Raw genomic sequence first — 25,483 nt, 5'->3', positions numbered from 1 at the left:
TGCCGCCACGAAGGAGAAAGCAGCATACCAGTTATTGGAAGCAAAGCTTCACATGTTTCTGCCACACACAAATACTGTGTAATTTCCCATCATTTTCCTCAATAAATAAATAAACAAGTATAATGTTTTTGACTCATTTGTTTAATTGGGCACTGTTTATCTAGTTTTAGGATTTGTGTGGAGAAGAGATCATGGTTTTGGTCACATTTATGCAAAAGTATGAAAAACATAGAAGGTTCACAAACCTTTAAACACCACCATATATAAAAAAACATTTTTGGACATTTTTAATTGTGATAAATGGAAATTACATAGAACTTGTGGAAGTCAAAACAAGTTCTGGAAGAATAAGAAAAATCTCTGTTAGAATCAACTCAGAATTGTTTAGAGTGGCAAAACAGAAGTCATAGATCACCACAGATGACCTGATAAAAAGTTAAGCTGACACAAGAGTAGTTGTTAATAGGACTACAGTAGAATATTGCATATATAACAGTAATCGTGCCAGAAGATTTTCTCTGTTATCACAAAAGTCATTATCTACAGTATGTGAAAGAAAATTTTGATATACATTTTGGAACAAAAGTGCTTTTGACTGATGAAATAAAACGTGACATATTTGGCAACAATCACACAAGAAAGTTCTGGACAAAAGAACAAACGTCATATTTAAGAGAAAATAACACCTTGCCAACCATTAAGCGTAATTGATGGCTGCACTTTATTTTGGGTTTTATTCTAGCCAGTGGCATAGGAAATAATGTACAAAAAGAAGAAAGGATTCAAATATCAGCATATACTAGAAGCCAATGTCTCATTGTTCTTAAATGAAGAAATTAAAGACATTGGACATTTCAGCAAGGCAAAAATCCGAAATATACGTATAGTATCTCTCAATCAATCATGAAATAAAGAAAAAATGGTTTGGAACAGACAGTGCTGAGAGTTGAATATTCTTAAAAATCGGTGGGAACGTTGCATGCATGCATAGAAACCTATTTTTTTTTTCTGAAATAGAGACGTTCTGTATGAAAAAGTTTTTTAAAAAAAAAACTCAAAAGCAAAAATAGAAAGATTCTTAGTTAATTACAGGAAGTGATTGTACATTGTTAATTTCATTAAAGAAGGTACCTGCTGTATTCCTTCATTCATATATGTTTTTTAAAATGTTCAGTTTTAGTGTACATGAACATTTTATTTGTTACTTAATGCTTAGCATTCTGGCTGGTTTTATTCCAAGTAGTTCTTGAGTTACAACTACTGTAATGGAGCTGCCTATCACAGTCATAACTCATATAACTTGTATAACCAACTTGATATTGCAATCTTTTTTGTGGTGCTCATTAAGCAAATGCTGTGGTCATTAAATGAGCCAGTGGTTTGCTATGGCGTTCTTTTGCCAAAAATTGAAAGTTAATTTTGGCAACACCATCATAAAATGTGTGATTGTGACTATGGGATGCTGCAAACGGATGTAAATGTGGTCCGTTTGCCAAGCATCTGAAGTGCAATTATGTGATTGTGGAAGGGTGTGTTTGACTGATGGAACTTCCAATCTGGATTGTAAATACTGTCCAGGTAGGTCCGTCAGAACTTTAGTCACTAAGTGACTGGTTATAAGTCAAGGACTAGCTGTGCTCTGGATATTTGTAGTTACGCCATAAAAGAGCAGTTGAAAGTCAGATTTACAAACTTGAGTGCATTTACTACACTGGTTTACAGACCAGAGTGTATTGAAAGTTAGTATCACTTTTGGGCTGGTGGGGGAGAGAGACGGCTTGGTTCAGTGGTGAAATCTAAAATTTATTACTACCAGTTCTGTGGGCGTGGCTTGGGGGGGGTTGTAATGTGATTGGGTGGGCGTGGCCGTTTTTTTTTAAACTTTTAAAACCTTTTTTTCTACAACCTCTTCGGCGAAGAGGTTGTAAAAAAATGCTTTCAAAAGGCTCTGACGATCCCTGCTGAGTTGCCTGATCAGCAGAGGCTTTTTTTCTTTTAAATGCCTCTGATCATCCACGCTGAGTTGCGCGATCATCAGAGGCTTATATTTTTTTACTTTTAAAAGCATTTTTTCGGCCAAAGAGGTTGTAGAAAAAATGCTTTTAAAAGTAAAAAAAAAAAAGCCTCTGATGATTGTGCGGCTCAGCTGGGTATGGGGAGGGGGGCAGGGATTTTTGCTACTGGTTCTCCGAACCACCCGCCTCCATCGCTACTGGATCAGGCGATCCGGTCCGAACCGGGAGTATTTCACCCCTGGGTTGGTTCCGTGTGAGCAGTGCATGCTGTTCCATTTGTGCAAGCAGCTGGCATGCACGTCTGCACAAATGGAGCAGAGCACATGCGCCTGCCTACTGCTCGTGCAAGTGGGGATGCATGCATGCTCACCCACCACGGTGAGTGGTTCTGGTTCTGAATTGCTCACGGCCTGGTAGTGGCCCGTGGCCCAGGGGTTGAGGATCCCTGATATAGAACATCAGATGTGCTTTTATTAGATGGAAAAGCATTTTAAATATGATATTTGAAGTATTTTTTAAATGTCAAAGTCTTTCAATATCTTACTGTCTTCGAAATGTCTACCTTGCTTTTACTTTAGATTAGGTTAGATAAGAACACAACTGGCATTAAGACCTGTAGTTGGGTCTCTTTTCCCTTTTAATTTTCGAATTCAGACTTTATATGTTTACATAAAGAATATCTGAAGAATGAAAGAACATCTAGCCAGAATTATGACAGCAATTGCTCATGTAGTGAAATGGAATTATTTAACTGTATTAGATTACTGTAGCGTGGTCTCTACTTTGCCCTCTGGTGATGAACAAGGTATGGTTAGATTAGAATATACAATGTTTACTTCCCATGATGGGTTGCACAGATAATCCATTCCTTTCCCATAACCTTCTACAGTAGGCTTTATTGCTGGTATCAAACTATAAATAATTATTAAAGGGATGCTAAGTCATGCATTCACTTAAAATTGTTTTTTTTTCCTTATTTTGTTTTGTTTTGTTTTGTTTTGTTTTGTTCGTTTTAGGAGAAGGCAGAGAAAAGACAATGCCACATGTCTGCTTTGGCATCTCTCCCAGACTGCTCAGTCAGGGCATCAGTTTGTAACCAGTAGCTCAAGTGATTTGTGGCCAAGTTCATTGTTTGAAATTTTTTAAAAATTGTTTTTATTTTACTCTCTTGATTTTAATCTCTTTTGTTTATTATTTTTTAATTTACAAATAATATATTTTGGCATGTTGCTTAAAGGATAAGCATGTTTCAGTATTACCAATCAACTTAAGCACCAAAAGATGCAAAGTAAAATATATAAACCAATCCATTTTTTAAATAATGGACATTAACATTCTAAAAAGAAGGCTATCTAGGCCTGTCACAAAGAAATTAATGTGGGCATTAGGCAGGTGTCCTTTGGGCATCATAGATGGGCTGTCACTGCGGTGAATATCCAGTCTTGTTTGGTTGAAATGCTCATTATAAAACTAAACATGAAAAGTGAAATATCTGCATTCATTGTATATATTAAGATGGCAAAGATAGTGTCATGTTTACTTCATGAACATTGTTGGTGGCAAACAAGTAAAATAAACAGATAATTATGTTTAGTTGGTCATAAAAGAAAAAAGAATAAGGACAGTGTGCTAAATAAAATAAAGAGGAGAAAGGCAAAGGTATTTCAGTAGAATTAAAGATCAGAAAACTGATTTTCAGGGGAATATATGATTGTGAAAGCTGCACATTGAGAAAGCACAAGAGAAGGAAACAGACCTTTTGAACTCTAGGCTGGAAGTTGATAACTAAGAGTATCATGGACTTCAAGAAGACCCAATCCATCAGTTCTGGGCCAAAAAAAGGCTGATGATTTGAAAAAATGATCAGCAAGCAGAAATCCCATTGGGGATGGAATTTGGGGGTGAGATTAAACAAAAGATTGTCTAAAATAATGATTAAGCTTGTGAAGATTTAAAGTAATAGAAAAAAGGGAAGGCAATTGTTTTGGTGGATAGATATTCTGACCCAAATTTGTTTTCTTTTTTTAGAAAGCATTGTACTAAAATCCTGAATTTTACAGTTGAGTGAAAACTATTGATATTCAAAATGTACAGTATTGCTGTTACTTGAAAATATCAGCCAATTTCAAGTATTCTAGCAGCTGACTTTGGACAATGTGTGCTATTTGAAAAGTGCACAAATAGTTAACCAGACTTATTCAAAGGTCTTATTGGCATCTTCAGATCTCAATTGTAACTCATCTGAATTAACTAAATCAAATGGTATGAATATTTTGATTAATGAAATTAACTCCATTAATTGTGGAATCATATCAATTCTATCTTTTAAGTGTCATGTAAATTTGTCACAGCAAGACACTGATAGTGTGACCGGTTCCTTTTTAGAGGTAGTTCATCGTAATTCTTTCCCTGGGAATGTGCTGAATTATTCTATAAAGGCATAGCAAAAGTGAAAAAATAAGATTTTTTTTTTGCTACTTATACTACTATATCATAAGCTTACTAATGAATTGTGATAAGTTTTTCAGTTGGATTTAGCAAAGGTTCTTCTCTACCTGCACATTAGCTGCTCTCCCACTTGCTTCACTGTGTTGAGCTTTGAAGTTTCTTCCTCCTCCTCCTCCTCCTCCTCCTCCCCCCCTCCTTCTTCCTCCTTAGTTTCCCACAGGTGCAGGGTCTGCTTTTTAGATCAGGAACACCATTTCATGCAATATCATGTCCACATTAATTGTATCCTTCTACCTTTGTTTTGGTCTTCTGAATGGGCACTTGCCATCAATGATAAATGGTGTAAATAAGGGTATGTGGTGGTTCTTGTAGAACATGGCCATCGCACTGTAGATATTTTTCCTTCCTTTTCTCTGTTATTAGTGCAACATCCATTTGTTGCTTAACTGTATCATTGTTAAAAAGGGAAACACCTAAAGACAAATGGAGCAAGTGCATCTCCATGGCATGTAAAGGATTCTCAGCACTTTTGGTTGTTGGCCAGTACTCATATAATTTCCAATATATGTTGAGGTGTTGCTAAATTGAGCAGTTATATAGGGGGGGGGGGTTGTAACCTTTTGTGAGATCTACATATTGAATAACTTTTCTGTGACAGTTCAATTCCCATAGGACAATCAGTTTGAGAGTAGGCAGTATAACATCTTGATTTTATGTCACTTTCTTGATCCTATGCCTAGAAAAAAATGCATTTTTTCTAAGACTATCAAAACATAGCTTTGAGGCTAGGGGAAGATGATTTTAAGGATAGAAGGAGAGTTCTTTCCCACTCTCATCTGACATAGGTAGGATGAACAGAAAAGAATGATCAATTTTATGCTGGCAAGAGTTTGGAAGAGCATGTGTCTATAAAGATTTTAATTCACAGTGTGTGTATCAGGTTCTCAATTTGTCTATATTATGTCATCATTTTTGTTAGATATTGACAGGATAGATTTTCCTCTGGTCCACTGTTTGAGCAGGAAGAGGGCTTGAATATGATTGGCTGGGTTCCCTGACAGCCCTCTATAAAAGGTCTGGCTGTTTGAGAGGCTAGCTGCTGGATTGTAAATAGTTGCTGAATAAAGAGCTGTTGTCTGAAGCCTGTCTCCAGTCTCTTCAATCCACTTATCTAACTCTAAACATGACGAAGGTGGGATTCTGAAGAAGCACTGAGACCAAAAAGAGCTGACAACAAGATAATCTAGCCCGGCGGCGAAGAGCGAACGGCGGCCATCTTGCGCACCAAATTGAAACACTCAGAATTGCAGCAAGCATCTCTGCATTCCACCCGCCTGCACTGTTCAACCCAGCAAAGGAGAAATGGGGCACTTATATGATGAGGATTGAATGCTTCATGGAAGCGAATGATCTTCTTGGGTTGTCGGACAACCAGAAAAGAGTGCTGTTCCTCAACCACTGTGGACACGACATATTCAACACCACTGAATCCTTGTCCGAACCAACTCCGGTACAATCCGTATCATGGTAAGTGCTGCAAATTGCACTAAAGACCCACTACGCTCCTGCACCATCCAAAACAGTGAGGCGTTATGAATTTAGGCACCGGATGCAGCAGGACGGAGAATGTATCAATCAATATGTCGCTGCACTATGAAAAGCCGCTGCCCAATGTGAGTTCAGAGACTTGGACGATATTTTAATTGACTAAATAATTTGGGGCGTCCCAAGACCTCTGGTTGCAGCAGAGGCTCTTGGCCAAGACCAATCTGACTTTACAGGCTGCATTGGGCGAAGCAAGGGCAACCAAGTCGTCAAACAGAGCGGCTGAGTCCCTTCAGAAACTTTCTACTGCTCTGGCGGTCAAGAGTGATGGCTCTGTGAGCATCTGTGCTGATTATAAGTGCATGTTGAACAAGGCACTTCAGCAGAGCACATACCCAGTACCCATAGTTCAGCACCTTCTGCATTCCCTGGGCCCCGGAAGGACTTTCGCAAAATTGGATCTCACCCAGGCGTGTCAGCAGCTGCCTGTAGATGGTGCTACTGCCGAGGCCCAAACCATTGCAATGAACAGAAAGGCGTTCAAATGTCACTGTTTACAAATTGGCATTAGCGTTGCCCCAGGACTTTTCCAGAGTATGATGGAAAGACTATTGCAGAAAATTCCCGGGGTAGTGCCATACTTTGACGATGTTCTAATTACTGCTGGTGATGAGCAGCAACTTAGCTCCCGTCTGAGGGAGGTGCTGTCAAAAGTTAGGGCTGTGGGGCTCCAAGTAAAGGGCAGCAAATGCCAGATCGGAGTCCCCGAAGTAGAGTTCATGGGGTACAGAATAAATGGGGAAGGCATACATCCTACCCAAAGCAAGATCAGGGCAATTCAGGAAGCCCCAGCTCCATGGAACGAGACTGAATTGCAGGCTTTCCTGGGCTTGCTCAATTTCTATAGCGTTTTCTTAAAAAATAAGGCCACCATTGCTGAACCGCTCCACAAACTACTAGCCAAGAAGAGACTTTGGGTCTAGGGGCATAAAGAAGCTGCCACTTTTGCTGCGGTAAAATGCCTCCTTTCTGCTGACAGTTTTTTAATTTAGTACAATGACACTCTGCCGTTGGTACTAGTTTGTGATGCCTCTCCCTTCGGTGTGGGGGCTGTGCTTAGCTACGTCTCCCTAATGGGACCAAGGCCCCAGTTGCCTATTTTTCCAGGACGCTATCCAGCGCAGAGAAAACTATAGTCAGCTGGACAGGGAAGCGCTGGCTGTGGTGGCCAGGGTCAAGTGGGTTTCATGAATACTTGTTTGGGAGGGATTGTGGTTATGGACCACAAACCTCTTTTGGGGCTCTTGGCGGGTGACCGCCCCACACCGGTGGCCTTGTCACCCTGTTTTACAAGGTGGGGCATCTTCTTGTCGGCGTACTGCTATAAACTGGTTCACCGGGTCGGAAAGACCTTGGGACATGCTGATGCTCTCAGCAGATTCCCCCTGCCTGACTTATTGGACGATCCGACCCCTGGCATTCCTATTCTCCTCATTGACTGCCTGAACTCTGGCCTCGTGACTTCTGCCGATGTGGCAAAGCACTCAGCTAAAAATTCAACGTTCAAAAAACTTTTGAACTGGGTTTGGAGGGGATGGCCAAAGGGGCTGTTTGGCGCAGAGTTTAAGCCATTTGCGGTTCGACAACACGAGATATCAGCGCAAGGGGGGTGTTTACTATAGGGAGACCGGGTTATTATACCACCAAGTCTAAGGTATTCTATACTAAATGCGTTGCATGGGGGACATCCAGGGATTGTCCGGATGAAAGCCCTGGCCCGAAGTTTTGTGTGGTGGCCCAACATGGACCAGGAAATACAGGAATGGGTAGCAAGGTGCCAACCTTGTCAGGAATCATGGCCCGTTCCCTCTAAAGCAGCCATCCAAGAGTGGGATTACCCTAGAGCCCCCTGGTCTAGGATCCACTTCGATTTTGCTGGCCCCTTTCATGGCCAAACCTTTTTAGTGGTCATGGATGCCTACTTCAAGTGGATGGAGATCATCTTAATGGGCACCACTACAGCGGAAGCAGTAATCAGAGTGCTCCGCAAACTATTCGCCACTCACAGCCTGCCCCATGTCCTCGTATTGGACAATGGCCCGCAATTTACGGCCACCCAGTTTGAGGGTTTCCTGGCAGAATTCAGATGCCATGCCCTCATAGCACCCTTTCATCCAGCCAATAACGGACTGGTTGAAAGGTCAGTTAGGTCTGCCAAGGAGGCATTAGGCAGATTGGCATCAGGGGACTGGCAGGAGCAGGTAGACAAATTCATCCTGTACCAACACATAACACCCAGTGTGGTCACAGGAAGAAGCCTGGCGGAGCTCTTGACGGGTCGCCGGCTTCGATCAGTCTTAGACTGTCTACACCCAAATTATGCCCTCCAAACAACAACAAAAATGCAAACCCGCACCAGGTCCTTTAGCATCAGGGACCTGGTTCATTCACAAAACTTTGCCGAAGAACCCCTATGGCTACCTGGCAAGATAGAAAAAATCACAGGGTCCAAGTCGTATATAGTTAGGCTTAACGACGGGCACCAATGGAGGTGGCACATAGACCAACTATGTAGCCGCCTCAGTCACAACAACGAGAGTCTAGAAATTGAACAACAAGAATGTAATTCTAATCCCTTTCTAGCAGACTCCAGTCCGATGGAACCGGAGAACGCACCTGAAGAACCGGGAATCCAGTGACGCTCCTCCAGAGAACCGGTTCCCGTAGAGTCCAAGGCCCAAAACTTTCCATGGGCAGAGCAAGAGGCAGCAGCAGGTACAACCTCTCAGCCTGCCACCGCCACGCCGACTGAGCCGTGCAGGTCAAGTAGGGCTGGCAAACACCCACCTTCCTGCGCGACTACATATGCAAAATGGATTGCTCCAACTAAGAGGGGAGGGGTGTTAGATATTGACAGGATAGTTTTCCCTCTGGTCCGCTGTTTGAGTGGGAAGAGGGCTTGAATGTGATTGGCTGGGTTCCCTGACAGCCCTCTATAAAAGGGCTGGCTGTCAGAGAGGCTAGCTGCTGGATTGTAAATAGCTGCTGAATAAAGAACTGTTATCTGAAGCCTGTCTCCAGTCTCTTCAATCCACCTGTCTAACAATTTTGAGAACTGCACAAGGTACTAGATGGTTTCTAGGTGCAAACCAGGGTGTGGTGTCCAGTTTAAAGCTTTTAAGGCTCAGGATTTCAGTAATTATGTCTAGTCTTATTCAAAAATCAGTTAGAAATGTTCATAATCATTAATCTCCCCCCTAGTTATCTTCTATTTCATCTTGTTGTCGTTTTTCCATCTTCTCATAATTAAATGTTTTACAGTATTCTTTCAGCTCTGAATTCTTTGTTCTCATTATCCTTCCTCCAATTTGCAATGGCCTTTTTTTATTTAACAGTCTCTCTTGTACTTAATATATGGAATGCCTGTGGTTAGGTTCAGACTGTACACTGTTGCATTAATTGTTTTAAAATGCTTAATTTTTTCCTTTGTAAACTTTGATATTTTAGAATTTATTTCTCCTTTCTATTTTTACTTTAACTACTGTAGCTAACTCTTAATCCTTTTTTAGTCTTTTTCATAATGGATACAATTTTTTTCTTATATTAAACAATCTTTGACTCACTGTGTCAGCAGAAAACAATAAACATTAAGTTTTCCTGAATCATAGTGCTATTGCTTTGATTTCCCTCGCTCTTTCCACGTGGCGCAATTAGACTGACCATATTTTTTGGCCCTACACAGTACAGTCCCATCATCATCTCAGATGCAACTCAGAACAAAAAATTGTTGTGCTACGATATACCATTTGGACTAATTGGAAAGTACAAACAGACAGGACAATTTTAATAGCATATAGATTCTTAATATCTATCTGTCTTGGCTTTGTAACACTTGACTCTTGTCTTTTTTAATTTTGTTTTTAATCTCTGTTATCTGGATTTTTTCTGTTTTTCACTTGTATAGGCATAATTTGATTTGATTAATTCCATCAAGTAATTCATCTTTCACTTGTTAATATGCACCAATTTGACTCCCTAATCAGTAATCAATTAGTGTTTTATTTCTGTGGACCAATCTAACAATTAGCAACAATGCTTATTTAATAACAGTAACGACAAAGAAAGAATTAAAAATGTCATTAAAGATACTTTGGGATCAGCAGAAATGATGGACTACATGGATCTACATCCCTTGTTATTTGATATTCCTACCCTGCATTCACCTTTATAAATAGCACTTTTACATTCTGTTTTTTTTCATTTCAGGAACATCTCCATTGTTTGTAAACTTCATAAAATGTTCCCCTCCAAATATTCTTGGTAAGAGTAAAATAATTTCCAGAAATGAACTATGATTAAACATATTTTCCCCAAGTATATTCACGGAAGCTATGAAGGATGTGTTGTAGGAGAAGACCTAAGATTTCCCTTAGGCTACTAACAGTGGTGGGATTCAGCTGGTTTGGGCCGGTTCGGGCAAACCGGTAGTTAAATTGCTGGCTGGCCATGCCCCTCCTGTCCCCGGAGTCCCCATGCACCCCATTTTGGCTCCCAGGTAAGTGCAGGGAGGCCTACTAGGCCCAAAACAGGGCGCAGGGGGGCTGGTAGCGCCCCGTGGCCTGTTTTCTCTCCCAGGAGGCTTCAGGGAAGCCTAGGCCCAAAATGGGGTGTGTGTGTGTCCGTGTCCCCGTGGCTTGTTTTCATTCCCAGGAGGCTGCAGGGAGGCCTCCTAGGCCCAAAACGGGGCACGGAGGTGTGGTGCAGCCCCCCCCTCCACAGCCCATATTTGCTCCAAGGACGGTACAGAGAGGCCTTCTAGGCCCAAAATGGGACACGGGGGGGGTGCGCCCCCCTGCGGCCCAGTTTTGTTCCCAGGGGGGTGCAGAAGGCCACGCCCACCATGGCCACGCCCACCCAGCCAGTCATTAGGGCAGAGAACCAGTTGTTAAATTATTTGAATCCCACCACTGGCTACTAACCTATGAAACTCCTCTTTTATCACTCTCCCTCCCTCCCTTTTTCTTGTTTGCATACAGATACATTTGATACCAGCATAAGAATTGCAGGATCATTGCTTTAAAATTTGATAATCCTCAAATGATGCCAACTCTTCTCCTAGTGTCAGTTTAACTTCACTATTCTGGCACAGATAGAGACTATAGCCCCTTTCTTACAATGCTCACTATTTGTAAATTCTATCCTCAGTTCGACAATTGCAGAACAAAAGCTCAAATGATCACTTTCATATTTAAAACTTGGTAGTACAGTGGTTTAATGCACCCTGTAATTAACACAGCTGCCTGCAATTTCTACAGGTTCGAATCTTACCAGGCTCAAGGTTGACTCAGCCTTCCATCCTTTCTAAGGTAGGTTAAATGAGGACCCAGTTTGTGGGGGCAATAAGCTGACTTTGTATAAATATACAAAAGTATGAAGGCTATTGCAGTATCCTTCCCCTGAGTGGGGAGGGAATAGAGATTTTGCAATATCCTTCCCCTGCCACGCCCACAGAACCGGTAGGGAAAAATTTTGGATTTCACCCCCGTTCTTTCCCACTCTTATCTGACATAGGCAGGATGAACAGAAAAGAATGATCAACTTTATGCTGGCAAGAGTTTGGAAGAGCATGTGTCTATAAAGATTTTAATTCACGATGTGTGTATCTGGTTCTCAATTTGTCTATATTATGTCATCATTTTGAGAATTGCACAAGGTACTAGATGGTTTCTAGGTGCAAAGCAGGGTGTGGTGTCCAGTTTAAAGCTTCTAAGGCTCAGGATTTCAGTAACTTTGGGACCATCCATTCCCAATTATATCTGCCCATCCAATAAGGGTATTATTGTCTCTCCCTGTATCCCTTTCTCTCGGAAGCAACAGTGATTACAAAAGTGAGCTTTTATCCGTTGGTGCTCCTTTCTGGAGAACAGCATTCTCCTGGAAATCGAAATTGCTTCTCACCCCTTGGATTTTAAGAAGATGATTAAAACATGACAGTCCAGCAGGCCTTGGGTGCTGGAATCTTTTAATAGTGTTCCAACTTTGGAGTACACATCTTATGTTCCCAATAGTCATATTTTGTTATTATGCTTCCTTTTTTACAATAATTATGATTATGCATTATGAATAGTGTATATATGTGTGTATATGCTGCTCAAAATTCTGTGATAGGAGCGAGATATAAACCAATGTGTAAATAAAATCAATAATGCGCCCATTAATTATATATTTGTGTGTATTAGACGCATATGTGCTTTGTGACATAATTACAGACGTTTGTCAACTGTTGTGATGGAATTCATTCAAGATTAGCATATTTTGGAAAAACAATTCTAACCCCAACCTTTCTGGAACCTGGAGCTACCTATGCAGCTGATTCTATCACTGAATGCTCTATTTTTTCTTTTTCTCCCTTTGTTGATTGTAGCTGAGGGAGGGGAGGAAGTATATCTGTGGGTGAGGTGCATAATTGTCACAAGGAGACCCTGATGTGAGACTGTAAAGCCATGTCATTTTTTTCCTGTAAATCTTGTAATTTCGTGCTTCAGAGCACAACAAAGTGAGAGAGTCAGCAGGGAGTGAATTAAATTCCCCCCTGAGAGCTCCTATGGGGTGGGCCTCTCCATTCTGTTCACAGTTCTCTTGGCTCTTGTGCACCATGCTGTGCATCCCCACAATCAAGCACCAGGCCTTATGCTGCCTCCTGTGTACCAGCCTGGCTTGGTGCCCTCTTGACATGTTCTGGCACTCATCACAAGTTGTATTCTTCTTGCACAAGCCACGACCAACTTAATAAACTCACACTGTCTTTACAGGGTTCCCAAAGCCCATAAAACAGGGGGCAGTCCTTGCTGTCCTCTTGGGAACAATGCTCCTATTGGGTGGCTAATGCAATTAAAATGGGGTCTTTTGGAGACTTTATACAGCTGGTTGCAACATCACAATTTCTGCTGGCAAGCCATCTTTCGAATCAGTATGGCATTTGTGCTATGACATATCCCTTTTCTCCTAGACTTGCTGAGAATTTGTTTTAAACTTTGGTAAATTAATTCAGGAAGTGAAAAGCAGACATGGGAAGTATTGAAGATTGAGTTCTTTCTATGGAAGAGTTTGACAAATAAGAGTAGTTTGTTTGGTCCATGATCATTACTCCTCTTAAGAAGTAAAGTTATATCCTTTTTGCAGAATTTTTTTTCTTTGGCAGAGTGTCTGATGTACTTTATAGTGACCCTTGAAGTTATTGCATTGAGCAATAATATTTTAAGAGGTTCTGGTTTAGTCAACAGTGTGACAGAGCTGTATGAATCCAAGGCAGGTCACTACAACCTATCATGAATGAAATCCGACTGTTTTGAATTGACTTGCCTTCCTTAAGCAAAGGAAAACAAGCATTTGGCAAAAGTTACTTCAACATGCTGTTAAAAGAAAAATAAGCTGTTTAGGATACAGTTATAGTGCACAAAAATACTCTATGAACAATTGCCACAGTTGTTTGAAAGCCAGGTGGTACAACTGAAACTTCAAACTCTTGAATTTTGAAGGGGGGATTTCTTTTTTAATGTTCTTATTTTGTCTTGCGCCTATTTAAGAGTAGAAACATTTTTAAAAAAATAAATTTTATACCATAAAATGGCAATTTTAGTCTCCCTAATTTATTGAGGCATTTACACTTGTTCGCAGGAATTGACTGTTAAAATTTTCTTTTCTGTTTATCATTATTTTCTTTCTTCTAACATTTATAAATAACAGCAGCTAACAATATAGTGGAGATTTTAGTATTAAGCTCACAGATCAAAACCTTTCTCATATTGTAAAATAATTCATTGCATTTTGCAGCTGTTATACAGTTAATCGAACTTAAGTTCATTATATTTTAGAAATCATGGTTAACTTTGTTGTAAAGTTTTCTTATTTTTAAAGGTTTAATTTATCTAAATCATCACAATATTAATAATTTTTAATTGCTATTGTATAAATACCACCGTATTCAGTTACTATCTATTCTATAAAGTATTACCTGCATTTTATAATACAATGAAACTATTATTATAAAACTAACTTGGCAGGAAAAGAAAAGAAAAACAGTGAATATAGATTTAGGAGCTTAAATGTATAGTCTATGATATTTTTCATACTTGTTGAAAGCCTCAAACTGGATATGATCTTTGGCTTTACTGGTTCTGTATATTTTATAAATATGATTTTAAAGTTACTTTAACTGACAGTTATATTCTAGATTTTTATACAGCATCTACAATTACTGTATGTAGTGAATTGGGTCAGAGATTGATTGCTATGGGCACCTTTTAGAGGCTTTTGTGCAAATAAGGGAAATATCCATAAACTTACTGTAGTCATTCAACTGTTTTAAAGGTATAAAAGCAACATTAACCTATTTAGTACTTAGCATAGTTTTAATGAAACACCTGATTTTCCCAAGAAACCGTTCTAAGAATAATAAAATCCCATAACTTGTAATTTTAAGGGTATTTTGTGAAATATTTGCTTTTCAGTAAATTTGCATAAAATATGAATGTCCACTTAACATCAATAATAAATATTAATTTATGTGTGGTGTGCTTATATAGCATATTTAAATCAAAATCCATATATGCATTTTACATATGTGTAAATCCTGAATTTTAACACCCTTAATTGGTAAACTTTTTAAATTATATTCCTATAGAATCCTGAAATTAATTTTAAAAATGTTAAGCTGCTGTGTTCATAGATGGAATATATATATATTATTATTATTTTAAAAAACTCCAAAGCGTGCTCTGTATGAAACTTTATGTATGTAGATATATTTCTGTGGTATGTTTCTAAAATGATATATTTCCTATTTCTGTATCTTCATTGCAAATCAGACGGTTTTATTTTTCGATAATACAGTGCAATATCTCTCTTGTATGTATGCGCAGTTAAACTGTGTAAGTGATAATTGGTGTAGAAAATCAGCTGTTCCTGCAAACAGAGAAAGTACGGTACTGTATGAAGGATTTTAAATGCTTGGCGGAAAGTAACTTTGTTCTTTATGGCTGGAAATGTGGAAAATTAACAAGCGGCTCTTTCTCTGGGACACACCCTGCAAGTGCCTCTATTGAGCGGGGAGAGCACAGCCGGCCTTTGGAAGCCAGAGCCTTGATTTACGGCTGCAGTGTTGACAGCTCAGTGGAACCCACATGCTGTTTGCAGCACCGCCAAGCTGGGCTATGACCCGCCGACCTCTACCCTGTGCTCCCCCCTCTTGTCTCTGTGCTGTAATAAAAACCTGTCTTGCAGGCAGGGCTACAATGACTTTGTTGTTCAGAAATGTACCAATTTTTTTTTCATGAAATTCTTTTCAAAGCAAAAATAAGGAACGTATGAGGAAATGGGGCTTTGGGAGCAGGCTTGTTTGTGCTAGAATTTATTCTCTGCTTGCAGTCCTCCACTGCTGGCTCCTGAATGGAACTCCTCTTCTCGGTATGCTTTCCTCCACCACCACCCCCTTCTGGGGACAGCCCCTCTAGTCTGAAACACCAGGGCACACTTTTAAATGCTTGCATTCTTTCACAAGTTCCCTGCTTTATGCGCACTTTTCCCACTCTTTTTTCCTTCTGAGTGGCTATCAGGATTACGCTAAAAACTGAGAACCAGCCATACTGCCTTTCTGAACATCTTGTGTCTCTGAGGCTCCAGAATATAGTTGTGTTCCATTTAGAAACTGAACATTTGATAGGGCACAAGTTGATTCATGTATATAAAATGAGAATTTAAGAGAATTAATGGCTCATTTCATTCACCCATTCTCACACTTTGGTCTAACAAAGGTGATCCTCTGTTAGGCCAAGGAGTATATAAGGTAAATTGAACTTTTTGCTGACTACATAGAAACATCCTGTTATTATTATTTTTTTTATAATGACAGAGGAGTTGTTTACCATTGTTTTCTTAATATAATAGATAATAATCTCCATTTTCCTTAACTAGCATGGTCTTTCATACTGTCTGGAGGATATTAACCTTATCCAGGCCCACCCTAAGAAAAGGCAACATTTCTTGTAATTATTTTATGAATGTGTGTGTGTGAGAGAGAGAGAGAGAGAGAGAGAGAGAGTTTAGCTTCAATTTCCTTGAATTTTAGAACTGGACAGATTATTATTATTCTATTGGTTAATCTTTAGTGAGATTCACAGCCTTTGAGGCTGGTTAATAGCTCAGCAGCTTGAGTCATTATTATTATTATTATTATTATTATTATTATTATTATTATTATTATTATTATTATTATTATTATTATTATTATTAAAAAAGGTGCAGAATATCTGATTTGAGAGCTCAGTGGTTTTCCAAACCACATAAAAATTGAGATGGGATAAGAATTAGGATTTAAACTGAGTAACTTTTTTTGTGTGAGTCTGTTAATAGTTGTGAGTATCTGCCCAATAAATAACCACAAGAAATGGAGACTTTTCTTGAAAGTGCTCTCTCATCAGATAGAGGGCCACAGTTGGTTTTCTTTGCTTTAATGAGAACTTGCTAAGTTAAAAGCTGCTTTCATGTTGGTAATCAACATGTTTCTTCTAGTTGCGTGCTATCAATTTACAGTAGAAAATTATTTTCATATAGCTTTAAGCCCTTTATACATATCAGGGATAAAGAGAAATATTTTAAATGTATATAGATACTAAGTTACACTGAACTAAGCTACATTTGAGGTTCAATATGTGTCTAAAATATAATACAGCCCCTCCTAGCATGCTGTTGCACATTTCTGATTTTTTCTGCATTTTTAGCAATTCCCTTTTTACTGAAACAGTTTTAGAAGTAACAATGAGGAAACCTGTGGCCAAATTCACATGATCTTCAGTCGTATGTTATATCCATATGCAGAATATATATTAACATGAAGCTTAAGTATTCTTCTGAGATATTAATGGTCCGAAGAAAGGATTTATTATATTTATTTTATTTTATTAAATTTCTATACCGCCCTTCTCCCGAAGGACTCAGGGCGGTGTACAGCCAGAAATAAAACCATGACAATATAAAAATTAAAAGCAATTTAAAACAATTAAATAAATTGGCCAATTGGATTGATGCATTGCATGCCATTCTATCCACAATTATGTATCATTTCAAGAAATAAATCCATAATTATAATTTTAACTTTTATCCTAATATAATACATATTTTGTAGATAAAATGAACTGTTCTAAGCAATGCATTGCATTGGGAAAGGTATGGAAGTAGTAGGTAAATGGTGTGAAGGAGAGTAGTGCATAAGTGAAAAGAAAGCCGTTTTAGGATCTTTCCTTGAGAAGTATAAATTAATGGTTCATTTAAGAATGCCTATTCTTAATCTGATTGCATTGCCTTTTTACTTTGAGGCTAGCAGTAATCATAGACATTTATGCTGTATTTATCTTGAATGGGCTTTGAATAGAAAGACAGAAAGCATCAATGGAGTTCAATCTGTCAGATAATCTATTGAGGTCCCCCCCCTCGAATTTAACATCTTGTATGTACATTTGGTTTGTCGATTTGTTTGTTGGGTGTTCCAGAGTATTCCCATTGAGTTTGCCAATCCAGTCTATTTCCATTCAGCTTTATTATGCAGCATTTGAAATTGCCAGATTATTCAGTGAGCTCTAGGATACTTCAGGGTTGAAGATGTATTCTTCTTACATAACAGAATACTTAACAAAATTACATCACTATGTAGGAATCATGCTGTTTGAATTAAGTCTATACTTTTATCGATCATACAGATTTGTAGGGACCCTTCCCTGCCCTGATAGCTTAAACATGTACATAGTTATTGTAGTTCAGAGTTTATTGCTTTTGAAGAAAACTGGAAAGAGAGTGTAACTTTTTCCCCTTTATTCTGTCCTATATTTGTTTCTATCAAGGCTCTTCAGGTGGCAAGGCAATTCCTTCTGCAGCAAGCAACGGGACTGACTTCTCCTACCAGCAATGAAAATAAGCAGCCGGCTGTTCAGGTAAGGGACAGCAAAAATGTGGGTACTTGCTATTAAACCTACCGTGTTTCCCCGAAAATAAAGACATGTCTGGATAATAAGTCCAATCGGGCTTTTCAGCACATGCGATAATATAAGACAACCACCCAAGATAAGCCCCCCCCCCCAACTACTTACACGCATGTACAGCTGGTCCCATCATTTCCTCTGGTTGCTTGCTGCACAACCAAAATGAGTTGAGGAGGCGAGGCTGGAGGTGGGAAATAGGGGGACATTGTTCTTCACGCCGGCCAAGTGGCCCAACACGTCCCACCCCACACCCCAATGGCAACAGCAGCCTGTCTGCTTCCCTTCCCTGCCGTCTCTTTATCAAGAGGGGTGGCAGGTGGGGTGGGGGAGAAGCAAGATGCATGGAATGAGATGTGGCTCCCCTTGCCATCTCTTCTCCTCCCCCCCCCCTTACCGGGCATGGCAGGGCTCCTGCCCCTTGCTTAGCTCTCTGCCCCCTTTAGGGATGCAATTTGGAGGTGGCAGATGGGGCGGGTGAGAAGCAGGACGCAGGTCTTACCTTTCAACTCTGTCACTTTCCTCGCCGTTGTGTCCAGGGAAACACTCTGTAAAAGAAAACCTTCTCGCGAGTTCAATTAAACTTCTTGAATTCGCGATAAGCTTTTTTTTTTACAGCGTGTTTCCCTGGACACAACAGCGAGGAATGCGACGGAGCTCGAAAGCTAAGATGCGCGTCCCGCTTCTCGCCCGCCCCACCTGCCGCCCCCAAATTGCATCCCTAAAGGGGGCAGGTGGCTAAGCAAGGGGCAGGAGCCCTGCCATGCCCGGCGAGGGGGTGGGAAGAAGAGACGGCAAGGGGAGCCATGTCTTGCTTCATGTGTCTCACTTCTCCCCCGTCCCACCTGCCACCCCTCTCGATAAAGAGATGGCGGGGAAGGGAAGCAGCTGTTGCCATTGGGGTGGCGTGGGACGTGTTGGTCCACTCAGCCGGTGTGAAGAACAAGGAAGGGAGGCGATGGCAGTGACAGGACATCCAGTCCCATACTTGTTGCCTCCTGCACCCCCAAAATAATAAGACCCCCCGATAATAAGGCCAAGCCCTTATTTGGGGGGGGGTCAAAAGAAAATAAGACCCTGTCTTATTTTTGGGGAAACACAGTAATAGGATATGAGAATGTTTAAAATTCTACTTCAAATGTATATCTGAAAATCTGAGGTTTATTAGTATAAAGCATTTTAAAAAGCATTAATTCTGTAAATCTTTTAGCAATTGAAAGGTATTTTTGCCATGTTAATATTATAGGCATGCTTTTCATTGCCATGATTTCATGGTATACTATAGGGCAGTGATGGCCCAGTAGGCTCGTTTTTCTCTCTTACTTGGCTCCAGAGCTTTTCTAGCAGTCTGGGGAGGGCGAAAATGGCCTTCCCTACCCACCCGGAGGTCCTCCAGAGGCCAGAAACGGCCCGTTTGCCAACTTCCGGTGGGACCAGAAGGCCCATTTTTTTTGCTGTCCCCAGCCTCCAGAGGCTCTCTAGGAGTCTGGGGAGGGTGAAAACGGCCTTCCCCACACACCCCCAGAGGTCCTCCGTAGGCCAAAAATGGCCCGTTTGCCAAACTCCGGGAGGGTGGGGAAGGCTGTTTTCACCCTCCCCAGACTCCTAGAGAGCCTCTGGTGGCTGGGGATAGCAAAGAATGGACCTTCCCCACCACCCTCTGAAGCCCTCCAGAGGCAGGAAATAGCCTGTTTCCCTACTTCTGGTGGGCCCAGAAGGCCTGAAAATAAGCTGGCGGAGCTGAGCTCGTGTGCCCACTGATATGGTTATGCGTGCCACCTGTGGCACGTGTGCCATAGGTTCACCATCATGGCTATAGGGCGTTATTATTGTTTTCATTATACTCATTATAGAGGTGAGGAAAATGTGGAAGTTTTGTAGCTACTAAGAATTTGTCTTTCATGTTCTAAGCCAGCACTTATTCAGTATTGTCACTCGTTGATAATGTGTGCAGTTTTGACTGTCTGTCTTGGTGGCCTGTAAAAATAATTGTAATACCTGTTATTAGAATCTCTTTGTCTATAGAACAGTTTTTCAACCATTGGGGATAGAATGGCATTTTCTAGATTACTGTACTTTTTAAACATTTCTGCACCATTATACTGCAGTGGAAAAAAAGAAGAAAAAGAAGAAAAAAACTGTTCCGATTTTTTCCAGGAGGTAATTCAAGCAACTTCTGGTTCTAGTATTTTGGGAATGAGAAAATAGCTTTTCTTTGTCTACTTTAACTATACAGTGCAAAAGTCTATACACTTCAATCATATCCCTTCTCATTTGTTTCCATTCTAGATTTAAAAGTTCTGAATTTTACAACTTTTCCTCATGGAAAAGCAATCCCTTGATCATCTTAGTTCATCTTCTCTGAACCTTCTCCAGCTTCATTATATACTTTTAATGTGCAGCAAACAGAACTAAACATAATATTGCAGGAGTGGTTACACAATTGATTTACAAAAGGGCATAATAATATTGAATCTCTGTTTTCAATATATTATTCCTAAAATGTTGTTGACTTTTTTTTACAACAGATGTGTGCTGTGTTAATTTTTTTAAAAAATAACTTTATTGTCATTGTATGTATATACACAATATACCCATACAACGAAATTCACTTAGCACCCAAAGACCAGGTCCAAGACACATAATAATCCCCAAACACACTCCCACCCACCATAATTCCCCACCCCTAAACCACCCAAACATCCACACAACAGACCAAGTAATATTGTCCAACAGCTCACTGATGATGGCCCTTTAGTTCATTGTTGAGTGCAATTATAGCTCTTAACATCTTCATTGAACTATTTACCATTGCTTCAAGATCTCTTTCTCATCACTGACGGCTAACTCTGATCCCCTTAGTCTATATAAGTAATTAGGATGTTTGGCACCAACGTACATCACTTTACATTTACTCATATTGAAATACATCTGCTATTTTGATGCCCACTGTCCTAATGTGCAGACATCCCGTTGGAGCTCTTTTACAGTCCCTTATTATTTTTACTAGTCTGAACAATTTAATGTCACCAGGAAACTTGGCTATTTCACTAGTCACATCCCATTCCAGATTATTTATAAATATATTAAAAAGCACTGGTCCTAGGACAGAAACCTGTGGGATTCCATTAGTTACATTCTTCCATTGTAAGAAATTGATTTGGTTTTCTCCTACTCTTTTCCATTTTTAGCTACTTTCCTGTTCAAGCCTGCTGGGAAAACTTTGATGATGAATTTTATCAGAGACTTTGAAAATCTAAGTAGATGATATCTACTTGCTTACTCTTATCTGCATCTTTATTAATAAATTCTAATTTGTTAACAAATTCTAATAGTGAAGCCATATTGGATATCCTTGAGCAAGACCGGTGTCTCCAGATGCTTGGTAATTTTATCTTTAATAGTAGTGTCAAATATGTTCCCTGGAACAGATATTAAACCGACAGGCCTACAATTTCCTGGGTCTCTTATGAGCCATTCTTAACAATTTGAATTATGCTGGCCACCTTCCAGTCTTCAGTGACCCAGGCCCAGACTCAGGCTGCATATTTCACTTAGGAGGATCACAATCTCAACTTTTAAATTCACCAGAATGTATTCTTCTGTTTTGAGTTTCACAATAGATTTAGACAAAAATGGCAATAAAGACCTAGAAGACCCTAAATGTACAGGCAGTGAATCCTCACTGGGCTTGTAAAACTCAGCATCATTAGCTGTTAGTTAAGGTTTTCCAGTATTGAGATTTAATTTATCCTAGGTTTTATACATGAAATTGTTCCACATAAAATTCTGCCATGCCTATCTAGGATGTTGTATTAATTTGCCCATGACATTGTAGAAAATGTAAACTAAAAACTAAATTTTTACTAACCAACTGAAATGCTTTACATTGAAACAAAAGCTTCTGAAAGTATTTTTTTTTTCCTTTCAGAAAAGCTCATCCTTCTTCAAATAATGTCCAAACTTTGGCTAAATAGCATTGTTGGTTCTGTGTGATTCAGAAAGTATTGACGCTCCCTTCTCTACCCATTATGTGACTTTGGAACTAGAATATTATCACAGTCACAGAGCTGTTGCTGTTCTGGCATCTAAGATTGTGTGGAATATCATGTTGTCATGTTCTGCACTGCCCTTCCCCCAAAAGTGATATCTAGCGATTGCAGTGGGAATAGAGAAATATATAGCATGATGTCATCACATCACACTTTTGTAGACATTACAAGGAAGAGTGTGAAAGAGACAGAGAAAGAGGTAGCAGCTTTATGCCTTTTGTAACATCTAATTACACCCCGAATCAGTTACACCTCAAGCATCAAGCCTGCTCTTTAACTTTAAAATGGTAAAACTGTCCTCTTTTTAGCTTCAAATGTCCCCAGAGACATTGCCAAAGTGGAGGTCATTGTACATACCAGCCAGGGTAGTGGACTTGGGATATGCAAAGGGTTGCCAAATGAGCATAAATTAAGGTCTAAAGGAGGAACAGAAAAAAGGAGGGGAAGCCCAAGTGAGTGGAAAGTGACAATTTTAAATAGCTGTGTGGAGGGACTCTCCCTTTAGGCTAATTAAATTTATTGGCAAACAGCAGGATACTTTATTAGAATCATGCAGGTTTAATTAACAAAAGAAAGTAATTAGTGTGTGCTATCCTGAAACTGAAGGTCCTATCTATATATCAGTCTGAATTCCTTCTCAAATTTGCTAGAAATCGTAGAAATCCCATAGAAGACGATATGGAGAAAGAGAGCCTGTTTTCTGATTATCTAGAATGCTCCAGGTGGCTAAGACCCTGTGATAATCTTGATATTTTTTTGATCTCATGTTTTGTTTTTTAAGTGCATCTCAAATAAAACAAGGGGATTATCTTGTCTGTGGTTTCTCATTCCGTTTTGTATGTGCACACCCTGTCCTCAAGTGAATATGCCCCATTTCCTTCTTAACCAGATTCTATTTATTTCTCACAGAGGCTGTCTGCCTCTGAAACTGTACAGCAGAAACTGTGTTATGTTTGAGAGCAGGAGAAATTCTCATTTCTTGATGCCCAGCATTATTCATCTCATGATCAGATGAGAACATGATTAGACTAAAGTTCATTGTGCCAAGATTCACTTTTCAGAGAAGGCTAGTCTCTGGACTCCTCCCCCCCCATCTCAGTAAAGCCAAGCCAGATCAGAATCCATTCTGGAAAAATAGTTTTAACTAGTTAGTTAGGAGCCTGGATAGCTCAACAGACTAAAAGCCTGTTATTAACATTCAGCTGTCTGCAATTACTGCATGTTCGAATCTCCCCAGGCTCAAGGTTGACTCAGCCTTCCATCCTTCCTAAGGTAGGTAAATTGAGGGCCCAGTTGTGGGGGCAGTAAGCTGACTTTGTATAAAATATACAAAAGTATGAAGGCTATTGCTTAACGCATTGTAAGCCGCCCTGAGTCTCCGGAGAAGGGCGACATATAAATCTAATTAAAAACAAACAAACAAAAAAAAACCCCTCACATCTTCTACTCTCGCTTCACTTGTATGGTGACTTTGCTTATTCCAATAATTTTCAAATGAAGTCCTACTGTGAGTTATCTGCTAACTGTCTTGTTTTTCTCTTGGAGTCTTGAAAACACCATAAAAATGACATTAACTTATGAAAGTTTGTGAAATATGACAGAATCCAGATCCACCTATAAACATATTTTTTTTCTGTATGTCTCTCTTCCTTCTTCCTTCTCTTCATCACACCTGGCCTGAAAAGAGGAGCCGTTCGATAGAGGGAGCAGACAAGCCACCAGTTTCATTAATGAGTTTAACTGAAAGTGAAGAAGGCAAAATCATTGTTGATATTAACAGCAATAATTCATCAGAGGTTCTCCTGAGCCAACAGTCAGCTTTTTCCAATAGCTTTTTCAGGAAGGAAATGCAGTTACTAAGTGGAAAACATATTTAAAGAACAAAGGCAGTAAGGGTGAAGTCAGATTCCTGTAATCTGTGAGTCTCTCTCCTTTTTATTTTTGTGTGAATACACATGCCCATATTTCCTATATTTTTCCTATTGTTTTTCACCCCTTCTATTTTCTTTTCTTTTCTTTCTTTTCTTTCTTTTTGTGATTATTAAGTGTGTGAATCTGGATTCTATCTAGCCGTCTTTCTAAACTAGTCTCATTCTGTCATTATGTGTTTACCTTCCCTTTTACCTTCCCTTGTTCCTGGTCTGTTTTCTCTCTCCCTCTTTATTTTTTATGGTCCTTTGGCTTTGTCTCTTTACATTACCACCACTCTTGGTCCACCCTTTCCCAGTCTCTTTTCTGTCTGTTTTGATAACTTTCTCAATGTTAACAAAGCCTAATATTCTCTCTCTGTCTCCCCCGACTTCCTCCCCGCCTTCCCCCCTCCTTCCCCATCTTTTTGTGTTGCAAAAGCATTTGTGAAAATTATAGGCGTGAGTCAGGCATAACTCAAAACTCAGCAGCCTCCCTCTCCTCCGTATTCTCCAGCAGTGTTACTGGAGGAGGATCCAAATGAAGAGACGGGATTAGCCAGGCTTTTTTTTTTTTTTTTAAATTATCGTAACAGTGGAATGGTGTGGATGAGATTGTCCAGGAGTTTTCTTCAGGTGGGAGAACTGATAGAAAGTGTGTTTGTGTGAATGAAGAATGTATTGAATAAGACTGAATTGTGGGTTTGTGGATAGAATGTATAAAAAATGACTGTAGAATATCAAAGTATTTTGAATTTGAACTTTTATATAAATTCTGCAGCCAAAGACAAGTCCAAATGAAGCAGGTATGCTTCCATGACTGTTAAGAGAAACAAAACCAGATTTTACTCCTGCCCCCCACCCTGCTTGCCAGGCTTCAATTGTTGATTTCCACTCTTGGCCAAAGAGCGAAAAGAAAGGTGAACTCTTTCTTTCTCCAGTCCAGTAGCCTCTGAACACCACCATAAAGTTTTCCTTTACAAAGAGGATAGGAAGTATTAAAAACAAGCTGCAGGACTAGAAAGGAAAGAAGAGCTTTCTAATATTGAAATCAGAGTTAGTGCAAGTGTAAACACATTATTTGGATATGGTGTGGCAAAGAAGAAGGAAAGCAAAGCTAATGTAGCACTTTTAAACTTTTCCATTCAGGTTTGGTAGCATGAATACTGTACAGTGTATGCATGAATATTGAGAAAAGCCAAAACTATATTGTTGATTTTACTGAATAATAATATCAGATACCAAAATTTGCCCACTACAAAAAATGAAGTTGTGTGAAAATATGTTATTTTCATATCTCTTTAATTATGTCTTGTAGTGGTATTTTAATAAATTGAATAAAATTGACTACCTGCTACTCCGATCTTTTTGAATTTTGGGCTGGATAAGACTCTGATCCATTAATCTGGTTTTGGAGTCATATATGGAGGGAAGCTACCTTCTATGTGTAGATTGACTCTTAGTCCAAAGTTTGAAGTTGAGAAATT

The 25,483-nt window shown here is 39.6% G+C and overlaps 1 protein-coding gene across 16 annotated transcripts in view; it reads left to right on the top strand.

The window, feature by feature from the left end:
- The window catches only part of FOXP4 (forkhead box P4), a 170,957-nt gene that overhangs the window by 75,338 nt on the left and 70,136 nt on the right, over positions 1-25,483 (top strand). For all 16 annotated transcript variants that reach the window (XM_034414574.3, XM_034414567.3, XM_087889538.1 and 13 more), the window contains one exon: positions 17,903-17,992. In XM_034414574.3, coding sequence (XP_034270465.1) covers positions 17,903-17,992 — 90 coding nt within the window. The remainder of the gene's footprint in view (positions 1-17,902; positions 17,993-25,483) is intronic.

Source organism: Pantherophis guttatus, chromosome 3, assembly GCF_059756535.1.
Source record: "Pantherophis guttatus breed Tessera chromosome 3, ASM5975653v1, whole genome shotgun sequence".
NCBI lineage: Eukaryota > Metazoa > Chordata > Lepidosauria > Squamata > Colubridae > Pantherophis > Pantherophis guttatus.
Note: the sequence above shows the minus strand (reverse complement) of the source record. Positions and strands in the feature narration are given on the sequence as shown.